Here is an 18,774-nt window from a genome sequence, read left to right as displayed (position 1 = left end):
CGTTATCTGGCAAGAGATGTTCAGAATGCTGAGGAAAAGTGGAATGACGTACATATTCATCCGTGTGATACTCGGGTTCTACAAGAATGAGGTGGCAGTGATTATGAACTGTCACCAGGAACAAGAAACAAATATTAGAAAAGGGGTAAGACAAGGATGTGCACTCTCTCCTCTTATATTCATCGCTTACATCCAGGAAGTTAACGACCAAGTTCGAGATACTACTGAGCTGGGGATCAAAATTAATGGTCAGAAGATAGACATGCTACGTTATGCCGATGATATTGCTATAGTCACAGAGACAGAAGAAGATCTAGAGGAAGTCCTCAGAACAATGGAAAGGATTCTATACAATCAGTATGGGATGAGAATAAACAAGAAGAGGACTGAAGTGACGGTACGCTGTACAGAAGCAGAATATGAACCTCTGAGAATGAGAACTGGAAGAGAGGAGCTGAAAGTGATAGAGGAATATACCTGCCTGGGAAGCAATATCACAAGGGATGGTAGAAGCCGGAAAGAAATGTGAGCAACAGGTCAAAATACCACTTAATCTGAGGCAGAACTTACGCACCCGCAAGAACACCAGTCTGAAAATAAGGAAACACATCGTGAAAGCTTTCATTTGGAGTGTGGCTCTATACGAATGTGAAACTTGGACAATGGGAAGAGAAGAGAGAAGACGGCTAGACGCCCTGGAGATGTGGTGCTATAGAAGGATGATGAATATCAGCTGAAGAGACAAAGTAACAAATGAAGAGGTGCTTAGAAGAGTAGAGGAAAACAGATCTCTGTGGAGGCACATCCAAACAAGAAGAGACAAACTTGTAGGACACATCCTACAACACGACAACATCTTTGGTACAATAGCAGAAGGAGCTACTGAGGGAAGGAATCGGCAGGGGCGACCAAGGATATCATACACGCAACAGATCATGAATGATGTTGGATGTAACGCGTACGTGGAAATGAAGAGGAAGGCAAACAGAAGAGAAGACAGGAATGACGCTCTGTAGAAAACCAACATCAGTGTTGAACAATAAAAGAAGAAGAAGAAGACGAATTAGGAGCGACCTTCACAACAAGTTAGAGAAAACTTTTCATTTAACACCAAACATTCAACTGAAATATTCAGATTATATTGTTCAACGCCAGTACTGCAACTGCGCACTGCAGTCTGTACTTGATGGAGAGCCCAATGTTGAAATTCTCACATTTTTCTGATGAATCATGGATAGAGCTATCAGGGCACGTGAACTCTAAGAATAGCCGACCTTTAAGTTCTGTAAAATGTTCAACAATTACGACAAGGGTTCCTGCATGATGTGAAAACAACCATGAGCTGTGCAATTACTGCAACTTGAATTAATGAAACTATCATTTCCCTGTAAACTGAAACATCTTATCCATCGAATCTACGTGAACAGTGTACTGCAACATTTTTCGAGAAATCATAACTATTTCATGCACACAATGCAAGAGCACGCACGGCCAATGAGTCTGAGACGGTAGTAAGAGATATTTGTTCCTTAGCAAAAGTATAACAACATTCAATTAGCAGCAATTTGAAAGCGTAGGCTTACTACTTAACCAAGACAGGTCACCATCGTCTTTTTAGTACCTACACAGAGACCTAAAGTGAGTCTGAGCATTAGCCACAATTCGTCTATGTTTCTCGAATTTGGAGTAAGTGTTCTACTGCGTCTTTTACGTAGGACTGTCTATCTGTTCCAACATTTGTGACTGATCCTCTGGCTTTCTTTACAAATATGTTGTCCTTGGTGACCATCATTGCTAACAATGATCGCCAATCACTGTCTCTTTGTCGACGATCTCAGTATCATCTACGTTTCTTGTAGTCAGCAGCCTTAAAGTGTTTCTTTCACTTATTGCCTGTGGAACTAATTTTTCGGACTAGTTATCTGTTGATGGCTTTAATGTTACGTTGCAAGACTGTTTACTCTTACTGTCGACAATGTAAGCGACCATTTCCCATGGTGTCATGTGAAAGTAGCCCGCATCTGATAACGTATTGTTAAACTACATGCGTGTAATTCAGTTTAGGCTATATTGAATGACTTTGCGATCAGCTTGTCTAACTCTGGCAGGCTGGGCAAGCATGCAGTTATCAAACTAACTCCATCAGCGTCAGTTACTTTCGTCTGTGTGTATACGCAGTTACGTTTAATTTGCACTTCGCCTAACCTAATATTTTTGCTTGCCCAACCGCGAGGAGCGTTTCTATCCTAATATTGCCATATACAGGATGTTTATAAATGTATATCGGGGTTTTAATGAATATCGGGGTTTTAACGCTTTATAATATACACTCCTGGAAATTGAAATAAGAACACCGTGAATTCATTGTCCCAGGAAGGGGAAACTTTATTGACACATTTATGGGGTCAGATACATCACATGATCACACTGACAGAACCACAGGCACATAGACACAGGCAACAGAGCATGCACAATGTCGGCACTAGTACAGTGTATATCCACCTTTCGCAGCAATGCAGGCTGCTATTCTCCCATGGAGACGATCGTAGAGATGCTGGATGTAGTCCTGTGGAACGGCTTGCCATGCCATTTCCACCTGGCGCCTCAGTTGGACCAGCGTTCGTGCTGGACGTGCAGACCGCGTAAGACGACGCCTCATCCAGTCCCAAACATGCTCAATGGGGGACAGATCCGGAGATCTTGCTGGCCAGGGTAGTTGACTTACACCTTCTAGAGCACGTTGGGTGGCACGGGATACATGCGGACGTGCATTGTCCTGTTGGAACAGCAAGTTGCCTTGCCGGTCTAGGAATGGTAGAACGATGGGTTCGATGACGGTTTGGATGTACCGTGCACTATTCAGTGTCCCCTCGACGATCACCAGTGGTGTACGGCCAGTGTAGGAGATCGCTCCCCACACCATGATGCCGGGTGTTGGCCCTGTGTGCCTCGGTCGTATGCAGTCCTGATTGTGGCGCTCACCTGCACGGCGCCAAACACGCATACGACCATCATTGGCACCAAGGCAGAAGCGATCTCATCGCTGAAGACGACACGTCTCCATTCGTCCCTCCATTCACGCCTGTCGCGACACCACTGGAGGCGGGCTGCACGATGTTGGGGCGTGAGCGGAAGACGGCCTAACGGTGTGCGGGACCGTAGCCCAGCTTCATGGAGACGGTTGCGAATGGTCCTCGCCGATACCCCAGGAGCAACAGTGTCCCTAATTTGCTGGGAAGTGGCGGTGCGGTCCCCTACGGCACTGCGTAGGATCCTACGGTCTTGGCGTGCATCCGTGCGTCGCTGCGGTCCGGTCCCAGGTCGACGGGCACGTGCACCTTCCGCCGACCACTGGCGACAACATCGATGTCCTGTGGAGACCTCACGCCCCACGTGTTGAGCAATTCGGCGGTACGTCCACCCGGCCTCCCGCATTCCCACTATACGCCCTCGCTCAAAGTCCGTCAACTGGACATACGGTTCACGTCCACGCTGTCGCGGCATGCTACCAGTGTTTAGACTGCGATGGAGCTCCGTATGCCACGGCAAACTGGCTGACACTGACGGCGGCGGTGCACAAATGCTGCGCAGCTAGCGCCATTCGACGGCCAACACCGCGGTTCCTGATGTGTCCGCTGTGCCGTGCGTGTGATCATTGCTTGTACAGCCCTCTCGCAGTGTCCGGAGCAAGTATGGTGGGTCTGACACACCGGTGTCAATGTGTTCTTTTTTCCATTTCCAGGAGTGTATATTATATTAAACTTTCAGTTATAAATGATATGTCAAATGAAAGAGCAACTAAAACAGTTTTACCAAGAACCTTATAAATGTTCAATGTGAGCACCATTTGTCACACGGCACACAAGTCCATAGCCGAGTTCTTCCCAAACGTTCATAAGTGTGTCCTCAGTGATAGTAGCAACACCTGCTTCAATTCCGTTTCTTAATTCAGGGAGGTCTGCTGGTAGCGGAGGCACGTACACATGATCCTCGATGAAGCCCCAAAGGAAAAAATCGCGTGGCGTTAGGTGGGGTGAACGTTGAGGCCATGCAAAGGAAGCCCTGTCACTGGGAACCTTGCGGCCTATCCAGCGTTTGGGCACAGTGAAGTTCAACCAATTGCGTACTTCGCTGTGCCAGTGAGGTGGCGGAAATGAAGTTCTCTGGCTCATCTTCTTCCAACTGAGGAAAGAGTCATTGCTCTAGTGTATCAAGGTAAGAAGTGCCAGTTACAGTACGTTTACCCAAAAAGATAGGCCCATAAACTTTCCACTGGAATACGGCACAAAAAACAGTCACTTTAGGGGAATCTCATTGCAGTTGTACCACCTTGTGAGGATTTCTTGACCACAGATGCGAACATTGTGAGTGTTAACATGTCCACTAAGGTGAAAGGTCAATTCATCACTGAAGACAACATGATCCAGAAAATCTTCATCATGATGAAACAACTTATCGTTTGCGAAATTAGCATGTAATCCATGGTCTTCCTGCTTTAGAGCCTGTAATAACTGTAAACGGTAAGGACATAGTTGTAAGCGTTTTCTTAAAACTTTCCAAACAATCGACACAGGAACTTGCAAATCAGACTCGCCTTCGAGACTGATTTCTTTGGGCTACGAGTGAAAGACTCTCTCACTCGCTCAACAGTCTCGTCACTAACTCTTGTTTGTCCTGTGCTCTTCCCTTTCAAAGGCAGCTGGTATCTTCAAATTGATGATACCATCTACGAATGTTATTACCCCTTGGAGGATCACAACCTAACTGCAGCAGGAACGCAATTTGCACAGTAAATGCAGATTCGGTCTCTGCAAACTGCAAAACACAAAACGCTTGCTGTTCACTAGTCGCCATCTTCGCTGTCTAGCGGATTGCGGTGGGAACACTGCGCGCTGCGCATGCGCACTGGTGCCAAACACAACTGTTTGAGTTGCTCTTTCATCTGACATATCATTTATAAAAGCTCCGTCTTTAGGCCACAAGTGGCCCTTCCGGGACCGTCCGGCCGCCGTGTCATCTTCCGAGGAGGATGCGGATAAGGAGGGGCGTGTGGTCAGCACACCGCACTCCCGACCGTTAGGACGGTATTCTGTGACCGAAGCCGCTACTAATCGGTCGAGTAGCTCCTCAATTGGCATCACGAGGCTGAGTGCACCCCGAAAAATGGCAACAGCACATGGCGGCGGGATGGTGACCCATCCAAGCGCCGGCCACGCCCGACAGCGCTTAACTTCGGTGATCTCACGGGAACCGGTGTAGCCACTGCGGCAAGGCCGTTGCCCCTATCATTTATAACTGTAAGTTTAATGTAATAAATATCATAAAGCGTTAAAACTCCGATATTTATTTATAAACGCCCTGTACATTCTCTTTACTGTTGAACTGTGTTACTAGTATTATGTGAGAAATATTTGAAGCTCGCCTCCAGCAGTTGACAACTAACATAATACTTCAAGAGTATCATGTCTAATACTTGATTTTATATCGGTTTCAATTATTGGGTTTTCAGATTACGAATTTTTGCCTGAAGATCTTAGGGAATTTTGCTAAAAATGAAAAAAAGTGTGTTCCACACGTACTCTGCTTCCACCTTGCCCACTTCTGGCCTATAGTCAACACTTTGGCAACCGTACGAGTCTCCACAGATCGTGGAGTCTTCTGAGAAGTCCTGCGCCTAACCCACGAGGCCTCTGTATCCACTTGGCTCCAGTCCATGGCAAGATGCTGGAAATCGGCTGCTACGGTAATACACAAGTTACGAACATAGTCTTGTATTGTACGTACGTGGGATACATGTCGGTGCAATGTGAATATACTTTGAGCTGGGGAAATGTGGGCTCAAGCAATAGATATCCCAGTTTACGTTCAATATTCAGTACAAGATAATGAAGTTAGCAAAAAGACGATATCCGCAAGTGACTGATTCAACCCTGTCTAAATGGTACTGCTTTTGGAACGCCTGGCAAAAAGTTATTCACAGGTGGCTCGAAAACACCAGACATCCTTACCGAAGCCGCTTACTTCGCAAAGAATGAATATGAGTAAACTCTATTTTACTGACATGCTACCCATAGAAAAATCCGTGTTATCAGCTAAGTTACTTGCTTTCTGACAGGTCATACAATATGAAACATGACGGAAGACACTTGATATGTACCGACCCCATGAATACTCTCTTTCCCGTTGCGAGGGCTGCTTGGAGAAAAACTGCTATCTATCTAGCACAGGACGTCCTAAGGTATATTGCCATATCTCAAGAACTCCATAAATCGATGTTTCGGTGAACACCGGGCTGCAGTGATGCAAGAAGCAATGGTCGCGCCGCACAGCTTGCCAGACAGGAGCAGCAACTGGTACTCACGATGACAACTACCAACTGCTTGCAGCTGAGACAACGGCAGAATGGTTAACGTTATGTTGCGGCATCAGCTTCAAAGAAACTGGTTACCGAACTATCTAACAGCACATATCACACCACCCCTGGTTCCCCACAATTCTAGTCTGAGTCGGAAGAAGCTTTTCACCATTAATAGATTAAGAGCACCCACTCGGATTCCAGTAAAATGGGACACCTAAAATAATTAATGCTGTGATTACTGTTCAGATGAAGCGGTGGTTCTACAAGCTGACGGAAAAAAATCGCAACACCAAGAAGGAGTTTAGCGACATGAACGGCGCACGCGTGCGTCTACATATGAAAGATGATGTCAATTCAGATTTCTCGCCAGTCGCATTGCTTTAGTAGCGCCACTATGAGGGTGCAGAACAGGCTTGCGTCAAATAAACGCTGTAACGGTCGTAATCGTTAGTTACCTTCGAGATTCGACGTGGTGAATTGATGTTAAACATGAATGCCCTTACAGCGACAATGACGCTATTATCAACACCTCACTGAGTTTCAACGAGGTCGTGTAATAGGGCTGCTAGAAACTTGATGTTGCTTCTGCAATACCGCAGGAAGACTTGCACGGATATACCCACTGTACGTGATTGCTGGAAGCGGTGATCACAGGGATGTAATGTCGCAAGAAGACCGAGCTCCGGACAGTCACGTGGCACTGCTGACAAGGGAACCTCCCCATCACACCCCCCTCAGATTTAGTTATAAATTGGCACAGTGGATAGGCCTTGAAAAACTGAACACAGATCAATTGAGAAAACAGGAAGAAGTTGTATGGAACTATGAAAAAATAAACAAAATATACAAACTGAGTAGTTCAGGGAAAGATAGGCAACATCAAGGACAGTGGTACCGCAGGAGCGCCGTGGTCTCGTGGTAACGTGAGCAGCTGCGGAACGAAAGGTCCTTGGTTCAAATCTTCCATCGAGTGAAAACTTTAATTTTTTATTTTTAGTTTATGTGACAAACTCTTATGTTTTCATCACTTTTTTGGGAGTGATTATCACATCCACAAGAAAACCTAAATCGGGCAAGGTAGAAGAATCTTTTTACCCATTCGCCAAGTGTACAAGTTAGGTGGGTCGACAACATATTCCTGTCATGTGTCGCACATGCCGTCACCAGTGTCGTATAGAATATATCAGATGTGTTTTCCTGTGGAGGAATCGGTTGACCTATGACCTTGCGATCAAATGTTTTCGGTTCCGATTGGAGAGGCACGTCCTTTCGTCTACTAATCGCACGGTTTTGCGATGCGGTCGCAAAACGCAGACACTAAACTTATTACAGTGAACAGAGACGTCAATGAACGAACGGACAGATAGTAACTATGCAAAAATAAAGAAAGTTAAATTTTCACTTGTGGGAAGACTTGAACCAAGGACCTCTCCTTCTGCAGCTGCTCACGCTATCACGGGGCCACGGCGCTCTTGAGCTCACGTTCTCCTTGATGTTGCCTATGTCGACCATGGACTACTCAGTTTGTATATTTTGCTTATTTTTTCGCAGTTCCACACAACTTCTTCCTGTTTTCTCAACTGATCTGTGTTCAGTTTATCAAAGCCTATCCACTGTGCCAAGTAATAACTAAATCTGAGGGGGGTGCGATGGGGAGGTTCCCTTGCGAGAGGGAACGTCATCTTTTTCGGCACATCGTACTGCATCTCCAGCAGCCATTTGCGCAGCAGTTGGCACCACAATGACACAACTAACAGTTACAAATGGGTCACTTTAAGGACAGCTCCGAACCACTCACCCTGGAGCTTGAATTCCACTGACCTCAAACAATCGCCGTTTGCGACTTCTGTGGTGTCAAGCGAGAGCTCGTTAGAGCCCTGAATAGAGGTCTGTTGTGTTTTCTGATGAAAGCTGTTTCTGTCTCGGTGTGTTGGTTAGGAGTACACTTGAGAGCCTGCAACTATCCTATCTACATGCTAGACACACGGACCTACATATGGGTTATGGTGTGGAGTGCAATTTCGTATGCCAGCAGGAGTACTATCGTGGTTATACCACGCACCCTGCATGCAAATCTGTACGTCAGTCTGGTGATGCGACCTGTTTTACTGCCTTCCATGAGTATCATCCCAGGGGGTGTTTTCCAACAGAATAATGCTGCCCACATACTGCTGTTGTAACCCTACATGCTCTACAATGTGTCGACATGTTGCCCTGGCCCGCTTGACGAGCAGATCTGTCTCTAATGGAGAAAAGATGGGACACCATCGGACAACTCCAGTATCATCCACAAACAGCATTAACCGTCACTGTATTGACCGAACAAATGCAATATTCATAGAATTCCCTCCCACAAACTGACCTCCGGCACCTGTCTAACACAATGGATGCGCGTTTGCATGCGTGCATTCAGCAGTCTAGCGGTTACACCGGTTATGAATGTACCAGAATTTCACATTTATAATGGCTTGTCTCGCACCTACATTATCTTAGGTTCTCGTAATGTTAATCACTGAAATATGTTACCTAGGGAAATCTATTCCAGAAATTGCATTACTCCACATTAATTATTTCTCGATGTAGTGATTTTTGCCAGTGAGTGTGTTTGTAAGCAGTAGGTATAGCTGGATTAGGATAATTAGTTCTCTCTGTTCGACAGACTAACGGTAGTGTCATAAAATTTACTCCGTATTTATTAGCCGTCTTCCTCAGTGAAGTGCCTTTGTCACTTCGCTTTATACCTCTTTTTGTGTTATGTCTCCGTCTGTCTTCCTTTTATAATTTTTCTCATCCTTTTGTATAAAATTATTTATAGATTCCTGCAAGCGATTCGTTAAGTTGCGATATCAGCTCCAAAGAAACTGGAAATCGAACAATCTAACAGCACATATCACATCACCCCTGCTTCCCCACAATTCTAGCCTCAAACGGAAGATTTTTAAGAGACGGCCACATGGCTTCCAAGAAACTGGCACACCCGACATAGTCAATACCCTATCCGAATTGTGATTACTGTCAGATGAAAAGGTGATCTTCCAGTTTCTGGTGCACTATGTGAGATTCAACAACGAGTGTAACGTCAAGTGAAGTTCTCAATATCGTTGATGTCTCATTTTGATTTATGTTCTTTGAAGACTTCTAAAAATGTAAGTTTTTGGCTGTTACCTGCTTGGTGCTTTAATTTGATTAGTTAGTGATAAAAAGCTTAACATCGGAATACTGGTCAGGCTGCTTAGCTGTGTGGTAACGTGTTTGCCTACGATGCAGCGGGCCCATGTGCGATTCCCGGCCGGTTTGGAGATTTTCTCCGCTCATGGACTGGGTTCTGTATTGACCTCATCATCATCTCATCGTCACCGACCCCCAAGTCGTCCAGTGTGGCGTCACCTGAAATAAGACTTGCAACTCGGCGGCCGAACTTCCCCGGATAGGGCCACCCGGCCATCAAAGCCACATGATCATTTCATTTTTTTTCATTGGTGACTACGTTAAGTTTCTTTATATGCATGATCAAGTTAAGTGGCGCTACCTGTGTTCATTAATTTCGTCGTTGTCTACGAAAGAAACAAAAATATTGTCACCCTTTGTGACAACAGATTATTTGTTCACGTACTGATGACTCTCACTTGTGAAGAATGGAAGTTCGTTAAATGGCAAACTTGATCTTTCTCGCAATGGCGAACCTCATTTTTCTCATACTGCCCCGTGCACATACTACAAATCTGTCGTTTATTTCTCACAGGCTCGAGAACTGAAGGATGCTCCCGGTGCACTGTATCCATTGCAATGTGACGTCAGCAGCGAGGAGAGTATTCTGTGCGCCTTGAAATGGATCAAAGAAAATTTAGGAGGAATCGATGTTCTTATCAACAGCGCTGGTCTTTGCGGAGATAGCTCTCTGACAGGTAAGTGAACCACAGTTCGCCTCCATTCAAGTAAGAACTACGAGACGTAATCATGCGGCGAAGAATCTGGAAAGAGATTTAACGTTTTTATGGACGTTAGTGAATTACATAGCTTATGCTGAAAATACTTCTTGTACGCTTACTGTTTCTCTCTTACCACTGCTGGATGTCTTGTTCATCTCGTGTAACATTTTGTTGTACGAACTGCGTGCAGCATTAGAAGCAAAGCTGTGAATAAAATGATGAGATGATTTTCAATAAAGCATTGTTCAGTTCACAAAGTGTAACACCCTCAGTCAATGTCGAAAGAGGAAAAGAGGCCGCAGGTTCAACAATTAAATGAATGGTACGCTGCCTTGAGAAAACGGCGAAAGCAAACCAGTAGTCTAAGATCTGCCCAGGTGGCAGATGAGGCAGTTCCATGATGAAACAGCACAGATGGTCCTCGATGATAAGTCAGATAATGAGCCAAAGCAAACCGATAGCCTCAGCTGTTGCAGGGCTGGCAGATGAGGCAGTGCCATGTTCAAAAAGTAAGCACACTGCGAGATAAGCCAGCTGTTGAGATTAGCTGTAGGACATGTGGCTGTCGTTCAGAGCTCGCGGAGTCAGAACGAAAAATTAACAGGAGGAATTTCTCGGCTGGCGCGTGCGCTCACATACACACACACACACACACACACACACACACACAGCCACACACACACACACTAACACACAAATGCACAAACGGGAAGAGGCTTCATCTCGTCCTATATACGTAGGTATAAGCAGGAACTACCTCGAAGTGAGTGGGACACAGCCTGTCAGTTACACTCGACCGAATAGTAGCGGCGCCGGTCACAGAAAACCATCATAACGACCGGGAGAGCCCTGTGCTGACCACACGCCCCTCCTCCCCCCATCCTCAGCTTAGGATGACACGACGGTCGGATGGTCCCGATGGGCCACCTGTAGTCTGAGGACGGAGTGTGTGAGTGCTGTCAGTTCAGTAACCGTAGTAGTGCAGTATGAGGTAGACACAGGGTATTACGGTATTGGAGTCTGTGGACTTAGCTTCAGATAATGCCTATATCCTAGTCTGGCTTGTTCTGATCTGTACTAGTTTCGTAACAACGACAGTTACAGTCATTCCATTATACAGCTGATATATGTACATATTCGCAATTGCAAATACATTTCGTGCTTCTGAAGAGTGTCGTCCGTTGATTAACAGCGGCAGTAGCTGCTCAACATTGGGATGACCTGACGGGTTTGATTGAGACTCCAAGACGTGTGCTGTATTGACAGTTACCCTGCGAGGCTACACCGATTAATATAGCGTTACTATAGCCAGAATAAACTGCCGATAGCTATGATTAGGTTTATCTCATATAGGTATTGCTTTTCTCGGTGGCTACCCAATAATTTGTAAAAATATTAAATAAATATCATGTGCTCTGTTTACACTGATGAGTCAAAACACAATGATCAGTTGCTTAAAAGTGTGTTGGTACACCTTTGGAAAGTAGCGTAAAGCGACTCTGGCTGCAAAGGATCCTACACGTCCATGATAGGTTTACAGAAGTTTTCCCCGGCAAAATATTATTTTCAAGCATACTTGATGAAAAATATTAATTCCAAATTGTTGCTGTGTGATTAGAGAAATTCGCAAATGAAGAAAAATCCTTTTCATTATTGATTTGGGGAAAAATTTGTTTCATATTCTCGTCAACTAAGACCTTCCGAGCCGTCCTTCAGCTTCGAATTCCGGGCCATGGAATACCCGGATAACAAATGAGAAACCACAAGCTCCCATAGCCCCACATGGCGTGCCCACATACTCATAGGTGGTCGCATTGTATTAATATGGGAACATGACAGAACACAGCTTTGAGGTTGTGAGACTGTTCTTTATTATTTAGCCCAGAGCGTCTGTGTGCGCCCTCATTTTCACAACAGAGTATGATTCTCCTGCACGTAGGATGTGAAATTCTCCTCAATATTGCTGGCTTGGTAACTGCACCTCGAACAGAATCCTTACGTACATTTGTCTCGTAACATGTGGCAGCAACCTTCCATTTAATGAATACCCCAAAACGTTTTGTTGCAAGATGACAGATCAGGATTTCGCAGTGATCACTCCAAAGCTGCATACAAAAGGACAGAACCCTTATGATAAAATACCTCATTGAGGCACTCTCTAACGACGATAACAGAATGGACTGCTGCCCCATCCTGCTGAAACCATATACGGCCTTGCAGTTCCTTACCTTGCAGATATGGAACAAACCAATCGTGTTGTATGGTGAGATACGCAATGTGATTCACAGCACTATGAAGAAATGTGGAGCTACGAAGTGGATTGCAGACATTACAGCCAAGGTTATGACATATCGTGGGTTGTTTTCCAGTTCGTCATAAAACTGTGGGTTTTCTTTACTCCACAAAAGTTTATGGCTCTTGCTCTGCGATATACTGTATTCTACACTTGTCAGAGAAAAACACTTTTGCTCTTGAGCCGGCCGGTATGGCCGTGCGGTTCTAGGCGCTTCAGTCTGGAACCGCGTGACCGCTACGGTTGCAGGTTCGAATCCTGCCTCGGGCATGGATGTGTGTCATGTCCTTAGGTTAGTTAGGTTTAAGTTGTTCTAAGTTCTAGGGGACTGATAACCTAAGATGTTAAGTCCCATAGTGCTCAGAGCCATTTGAACCATTTTGCTCTTGAAGGAAGAGCTGTAAAGACATCAAGCATTCGCCGATACAAACCTGACGATTTTTTGTGTGTTCTTGTCATTCAGTTCGTTTACAAACAAAGGTTTAAATGCCTTTAACTTGAGATCATTCTTCATATGTTTTTGTAACGTCGAGTATGGAACTTCCAGTTCCTGAACCGCTTACGATTGGACTTTTTTTGGCGAACGTTCCACAGACGCTACATTCTCTTCACTTGTTTTCAGTCTTGTTGATGGTCTTACTGAGGGGGGCTTATCTTTTACGCATTCAGCTGAAGACAGATTTTTCTCCCACCGTAAAATGGTTGGTTTTGGTGGTGACGATTTATGAAACATTATAGTGAAATCAGTTCGAATATTTATCGTCGAGTTTGCTGTATGGGGTCGTTAGTGCACCCTTGTGCTCATTATGTTCCGTGCCTTCACGGCATAAGTGGACTCATCAGCCCTGATTTAGGTACATGTCAGCATTTACAACAATAATAGAACAATTTATTAGCGTAGACAACCTTTCTCCCGCTATCATATATACCTGACGTCTTATTTTTCACATACTACACTTAATCATAGGTCTTTTTGATGTGTATTTCAGATCAGGCCACTCAGTGAAACGTAAGTAAAACCGTTTACAGTGTAATACAATTTAAGTTAAAACTCAAAAATTAATTATGTCAACTATAATTAAGTGATGTCACTTGCAGAGTGTATAATTAAAAATCTATTCACTTTTTTCTGTTCCGTGAGCAGACGCATGCGTGCAGTGCGGAGGGAGGAGCACCACGACCGCAGTGAGTGGGCGCGGGGGGGGGGGGCGGAGGGGGGAGAAGTAATATACGGGGAGTAGAGGCGAGTAGAGTTCTCGCATTACCCCCAGCGCTCACGGTTTGAGCTTCGTACGGTTTTCTTGCTATAATGCACATGATGGGCGGGAGAGAAAAGTTTTGTGAAAGCACCTATTTACGTAGATGTTTATCTTCACATGTGGTACATATTCGCAGGACACCAAGACAAAGAAACACCCCACACCTGTTAGCCGCGCACTGAACGACTGTTCATTACAGCGCTGAACAGTGGCAAAGCGCATACTTCGGCAGAAGTTGCAAAAGGCAATGAAGTCAAAAAATTCCGAGCAGAACTATGGCTCTCAAAGAACAAGACAAAGGAGACAGACTACAATATGTGAAATAGCACCTACAATAATATTGGGTAGCATTTGGCAACCTATTTCGTCGTCAGACGAAACAAGTGTGGGCCTACCCTAAAACGCACGGTTAAAGTCTGTCAAACTGGCAGCCTCATGTGCGGCCATTAGGTTCGTATTTTCGTTTTCGCTAATTTCAATCAGTGAATCGTAGGCCTCTTATTTGTCATGCTAACAATGGACGATCGCATCTAACCTACTTTCCCAACTTGCTGTACTCAATGGCTTCAACGTTAGGACAGATACAAGGGGTGTCCAATAAGTAATGGAACACTTCTTTTTCTCAGCCAGTTCCGGTTGAAAAAATGTGGAAATTGTTGTGGGACGTGGGGGAATATTGCCGCTTCAGACCCTGTAGGTGGCGGCGCTATACGTAGCTTTCAAAATGGCGTCTGTAACGTGGTTCAAAAATGGCTCTGGGCACTATGGGACTAAATATCGGAGGTCATCAGTCCCCTAGAACTTAGAACTACTTAAATATAACTAACCTAAGGACATCACACACATAAATGCCCGAGGCAGGATTCGAAACTGCGACCGAAGCGGTCGCGCGGTTCCAGACTGTGGCGCCTGGAACCGCTCGGCCACCCCGGCCGGCCTGTAACGTGGGCTGCGTTCCAAGCAGAGAGATGTTGAATTTCTGTTGTGAGAAAACCAGAATATCACACGTATTCATAGGCGTTTGCAAAATGTGTACGGTGACCTGGCAGTGAACAAAAGTAAAATGAGAAGGTCAAGTCAAACACTCTTCAGTCATCTAAATTTCCAGACCGTTATTTTATTGGTTACCACCTTCGACTATATATTAAGCCACCTTCAGAACCCGTGACCAACGTGTAGGAAGATTTCTATCCCGGTTCCAGTCAAAATAGGGGTAAACATTCGAAGACTGATATCTGTAGATTTCTGAAACAGCGATCACCTCAAACATCATCTGCCGACCGTCGGCAGATTTTGACCGGAAACGAGGTTGGAATCTATACGTCGGTCAGGAGGTCTGAAGAAGGATTAATAGATCTCCGAAACTCGTAGCCCAATAAAATGACAGTTTGGAAACTTGGACGGCTGAAAGGTGTTTGATTTGACATTCTGTACCGAACTGCCGAGATCCCACAACCGTCTCTGTAAAGATGGATATACAGAAAGTTTTATGAGTCGTTGGGCGAGGTGTCTGTCATCATTGTAACAAGGTCGCGCAATCTCCCGCGTTTCGGCCGGCCGCACATAGCTGTCGCTCTTCATAAGTTTCAACAGGTGGTCACTCTCCACTCTCACCCGAGGTGATCGACGGATCACAATCTGACACCTCACTGCCCAATTAGACGTCTGCGTTGGTAGTGCTGACACACTCGTCCTCCAACTGTGGTACTGAAAGATGTGTGTGTCAACTAACAGAAGACGAAAAACGAGTCACGAAGATCCATCTGCGCGGAATTGCTTGAGCGATACGAGGCTGATCGTGACTTTATTCATAGAGCATCCTCACAGGTGATGAAACATTGGTTCATCACTTCGAACCTCGAAACGAAACGACAAGCCATGGAGTAGCGCCACACCACCCCTCCTCCAAAGAAAATGTTTAAAGTCGCGTCCTTAACCCGTTAATTCTGGGATTGTGAAGGGATTATTCTTGTTTGCTGTACCCCTTCATGGTGCAACGATCAACTCTGAACTGTGTTGTATTAGCTTCAAGAAATTGAAGAAATGACTTCATCGTGTTCGTCGTCAAAGAAAATGCAAACGAACTGCTCCTTCTCCAAGACAACCCAAGTCTTCTCAAAAGTCTGCGCACCCTAGAGGAGCTCACAGAACTTCATTGGACTGCTCTTCCTCATCCACACTACAGCTTAGATCTCGCACCTTCCGACTTCCATAAGTCTGGCCCAATGAAGGATGCACATCGCAGGAAGCAGTATGTGGATGATGGGGAGGTTATTGGTGCAGCAAGATGTTGCCTCCGATGGCGTCCAGTAGAATGGTGCCATGACGTCACACAGGCTCTCTCAGGAAGGTGGTGTGAGCCGTCATATTGAATGGAGATAATGTTGAAAAATAGGGAAAATTTTTGGAAATGTGTGGTAAGTTCCTATGGGACGAAACTGCTGAGGTCATCGGTCCCTAGGCTTACACACTGCTTAATCTAACTGAAACTAACTTACGCTAAGACAACACACTCACCCATGCCAGAGGGAGGACTCAAACCTCCTACGGGGGGAGCCGCGGGCATGGTGGTAAGACGCCTCAGACCGCACGGCTAACCCGCGTAACGAAAAATAGGGATTTGTAGCTAAAAGAGAGGGGAATAGTGAGGTTTATAGGAAGCCTGAGGTTAGATGAAGAAGAAACTGTAATAAAAATTGCTGAGATAAATATAAAGAACCTGATATACACAGATGATACCATACTGATTGCAGAAGGTGAAAGTGAGTTAAACATCCTCTTACTGAAGGTGGAAGTACAAAGGCTGGTCTGAGGGTAAATGTCAAGAAGACGAAAATTATGCAACCACACCTATCACTTGATAACATACGGGAGGAGAAAAAAATGGAGATAGTTTCAGTGATGCTGAATGCAGCCACGAAGTCAAGAGACCGTTGTTACTTTGCGGAAAGGAGATTTAAAAGTTTGACAGTGTTTTAAGAAGTAGAGACGTAACTTTAGAAGCAAAAATCCTATAAATAAGGGCTATGGTCTATCCAGTTGTGATTTACGGTTGTAGGACCTGGACCGTAAGAAAGGCTGAACGGTGTAGAACAGACGTCTCGTGAATTGCAATATTGTAGGAAACTTCTTAGAGTTCCATGGACTGCAAGGAAAACGAGTAGAGCAAATAAAACCAGACTGCTCCTAAAAGATATAATACTGAAACAAAAACAGACGTACTTTGGGTACACTACAAGAAGACATGATTCGCTGGAAAAGACGTTAGTGATGGTTAAGATAGAAAGCATGAGATGGATCGATGGCGTCACAGCATTAATGTATTCCATCCTGGAAAGTCTGCGGGAGAAAATGTAGGACAGACGAAATTGGCGTGCTTTAGTTCAAGAAGTCACTGAGATTCAAAGTCGACTAAACGAATGGGGAGACAGAGAGAGAGAGAGAGAGAGAGAGAGAGAGAGAGAGAGAGAGAGAGAGACTACATACCAAGTTAATACTGTTTTACTTCTTGGATTGATCACAAAGTGCGGGCTAGCGCTTGTCCATATAGGTACTCTTTTACTTTTATTCTTTTTTTACCAGTTTTATACTACGTAATCATTCACTGCCGCATTAATTAGAGCAAGTCTGGTACAACCGCCCTGATTCTCAAACGCTGTTTGTATATAGTGAGATGAACAAACATTAGTCCACTAGACCAAGGCAGGTAAAACATTTGGATGTTCAGCTTATGTGCTAGCAGAGCACCTCTGTGATACGACATGCGTAACTTCTTTCATTAAATTGCTTCTATTTACCATTCTGTAACGTAGCATAACTTAATCATAGCTAACACTTGGTTCAAGAATCATAAAAGAAGGTTGTATACCTGGAAGAATCCTGGAGATACTAAAAGGTATCAGATAGATTATATAATGGTAAGACAGAGATTTAGGAACCAGGTTTTAAATTGTAAGACATTTCCAGGGGCAGATGTGGATTCTGACCACAATCTATTGGTTATGACCTGCAGATTGAAACTGAAGAAACTGCAAAAAGGTGGGAATTTAAGGAGATGGGACCTGGATAAACTGAAAGAACCAGGGGTTGTAGAGAGTTTCAGGGAGAGCATAAGGGGACAATTGACAGGAATGGGGGAAAGAAATACAGTAGAAGAAGAATGGGTAGCTCTGAGGGATGAAGTAGTGAAGGCAGCAAAGGATCAAGTAGGTAAAAAGACGAGGGCTAATAGAAATCCTTGGGTAACAGAAGAAATATTGAATTTAATTGATGAAAGGAGAAAATATAAAAATGCAGTAAATGAAGCAGGCAAAAAGGAATACAAACGTCTCAAAAATGAGATCGACAGGAAGTGCAAAATGGCTAAGCAGGGATGGCTAGAGGACAAATGTAAGGATGTAGAGGCTTGTCTCACTAGGGGTAAGATAGATACTGCCTACAGGAAAATTAAAGAGACCTTTGGAGAGAAGAGAACCACTTGTATGAATATCAAGAGCTCAGATGGCAACCCAGTTCTAAGCAAAGAAGGGAAGGCAGAAAGGTGGAAGGAGTATATAGAGGGTTTATACAAGGGCGATGTACTTGAGGACAATATTATGGAAATGGAAGAGGATGTAGATGAAGATGCAATGGGAGATAAGATACTGCGTGAAGAGTCTGACAGAGCACTGAAAGACCTGAGTCGAAACAAGGCCCCGGGAGTAAGGCCTGGTAAGCAAGATGTATGAGACAGGCGAAATACCCACAGACTTCAAGAAGAATATAATAATTCCAATCCTAAAGAAAGCAGGTGTTGACAGATGTGAAAATTACCGAACTATCAGTTTAATAAGTCACAGCTGCAAAATACTAACGCGAATTCTTTACAGACGAATGGAAAAACTGGTAGAAGCGGACTTCGGGGAAGATCAGTTTGGATTCCGTAGAAATGTTGGA

At 44.7% G+C, this 18,774-nt stretch overlaps 1 protein-coding gene across 1 annotated transcript in view; it reads left to right on the top strand.

The window, feature by feature from the left end:
* LOC126235474 (dehydrogenase/reductase SDR family member 11-like) overlaps positions 1-18,774 on the top strand; it is an 81,551-nt gene that overhangs the window by 23,012 nt on the left and 39,765 nt on the right. Inside the window, exons 2-3 of the mRNA XM_049944195.1 lie at positions 4,526-4,531; positions 10,101-10,263. Coding sequence (XP_049800152.1) covers positions 4,526-4,531; positions 10,101-10,263 — 169 coding nt within the window. The remainder of the gene's footprint in view (positions 1-4,525; positions 4,532-10,100; positions 10,264-18,774) is intronic.

Source organism: Schistocerca nitens, chromosome 2, assembly GCF_023898315.1.
Source record: "Schistocerca nitens isolate TAMUIC-IGC-003100 chromosome 2, iqSchNite1.1, whole genome shotgun sequence".
Lineage (NCBI taxonomy): Eukaryota > Metazoa > Arthropoda > Insecta > Orthoptera > Acrididae > Schistocerca > Schistocerca nitens.
The sequence above is the reverse complement of the archived record's forward strand: the minus strand, read 5'-3'. Positions and strand labels throughout refer to the sequence as shown.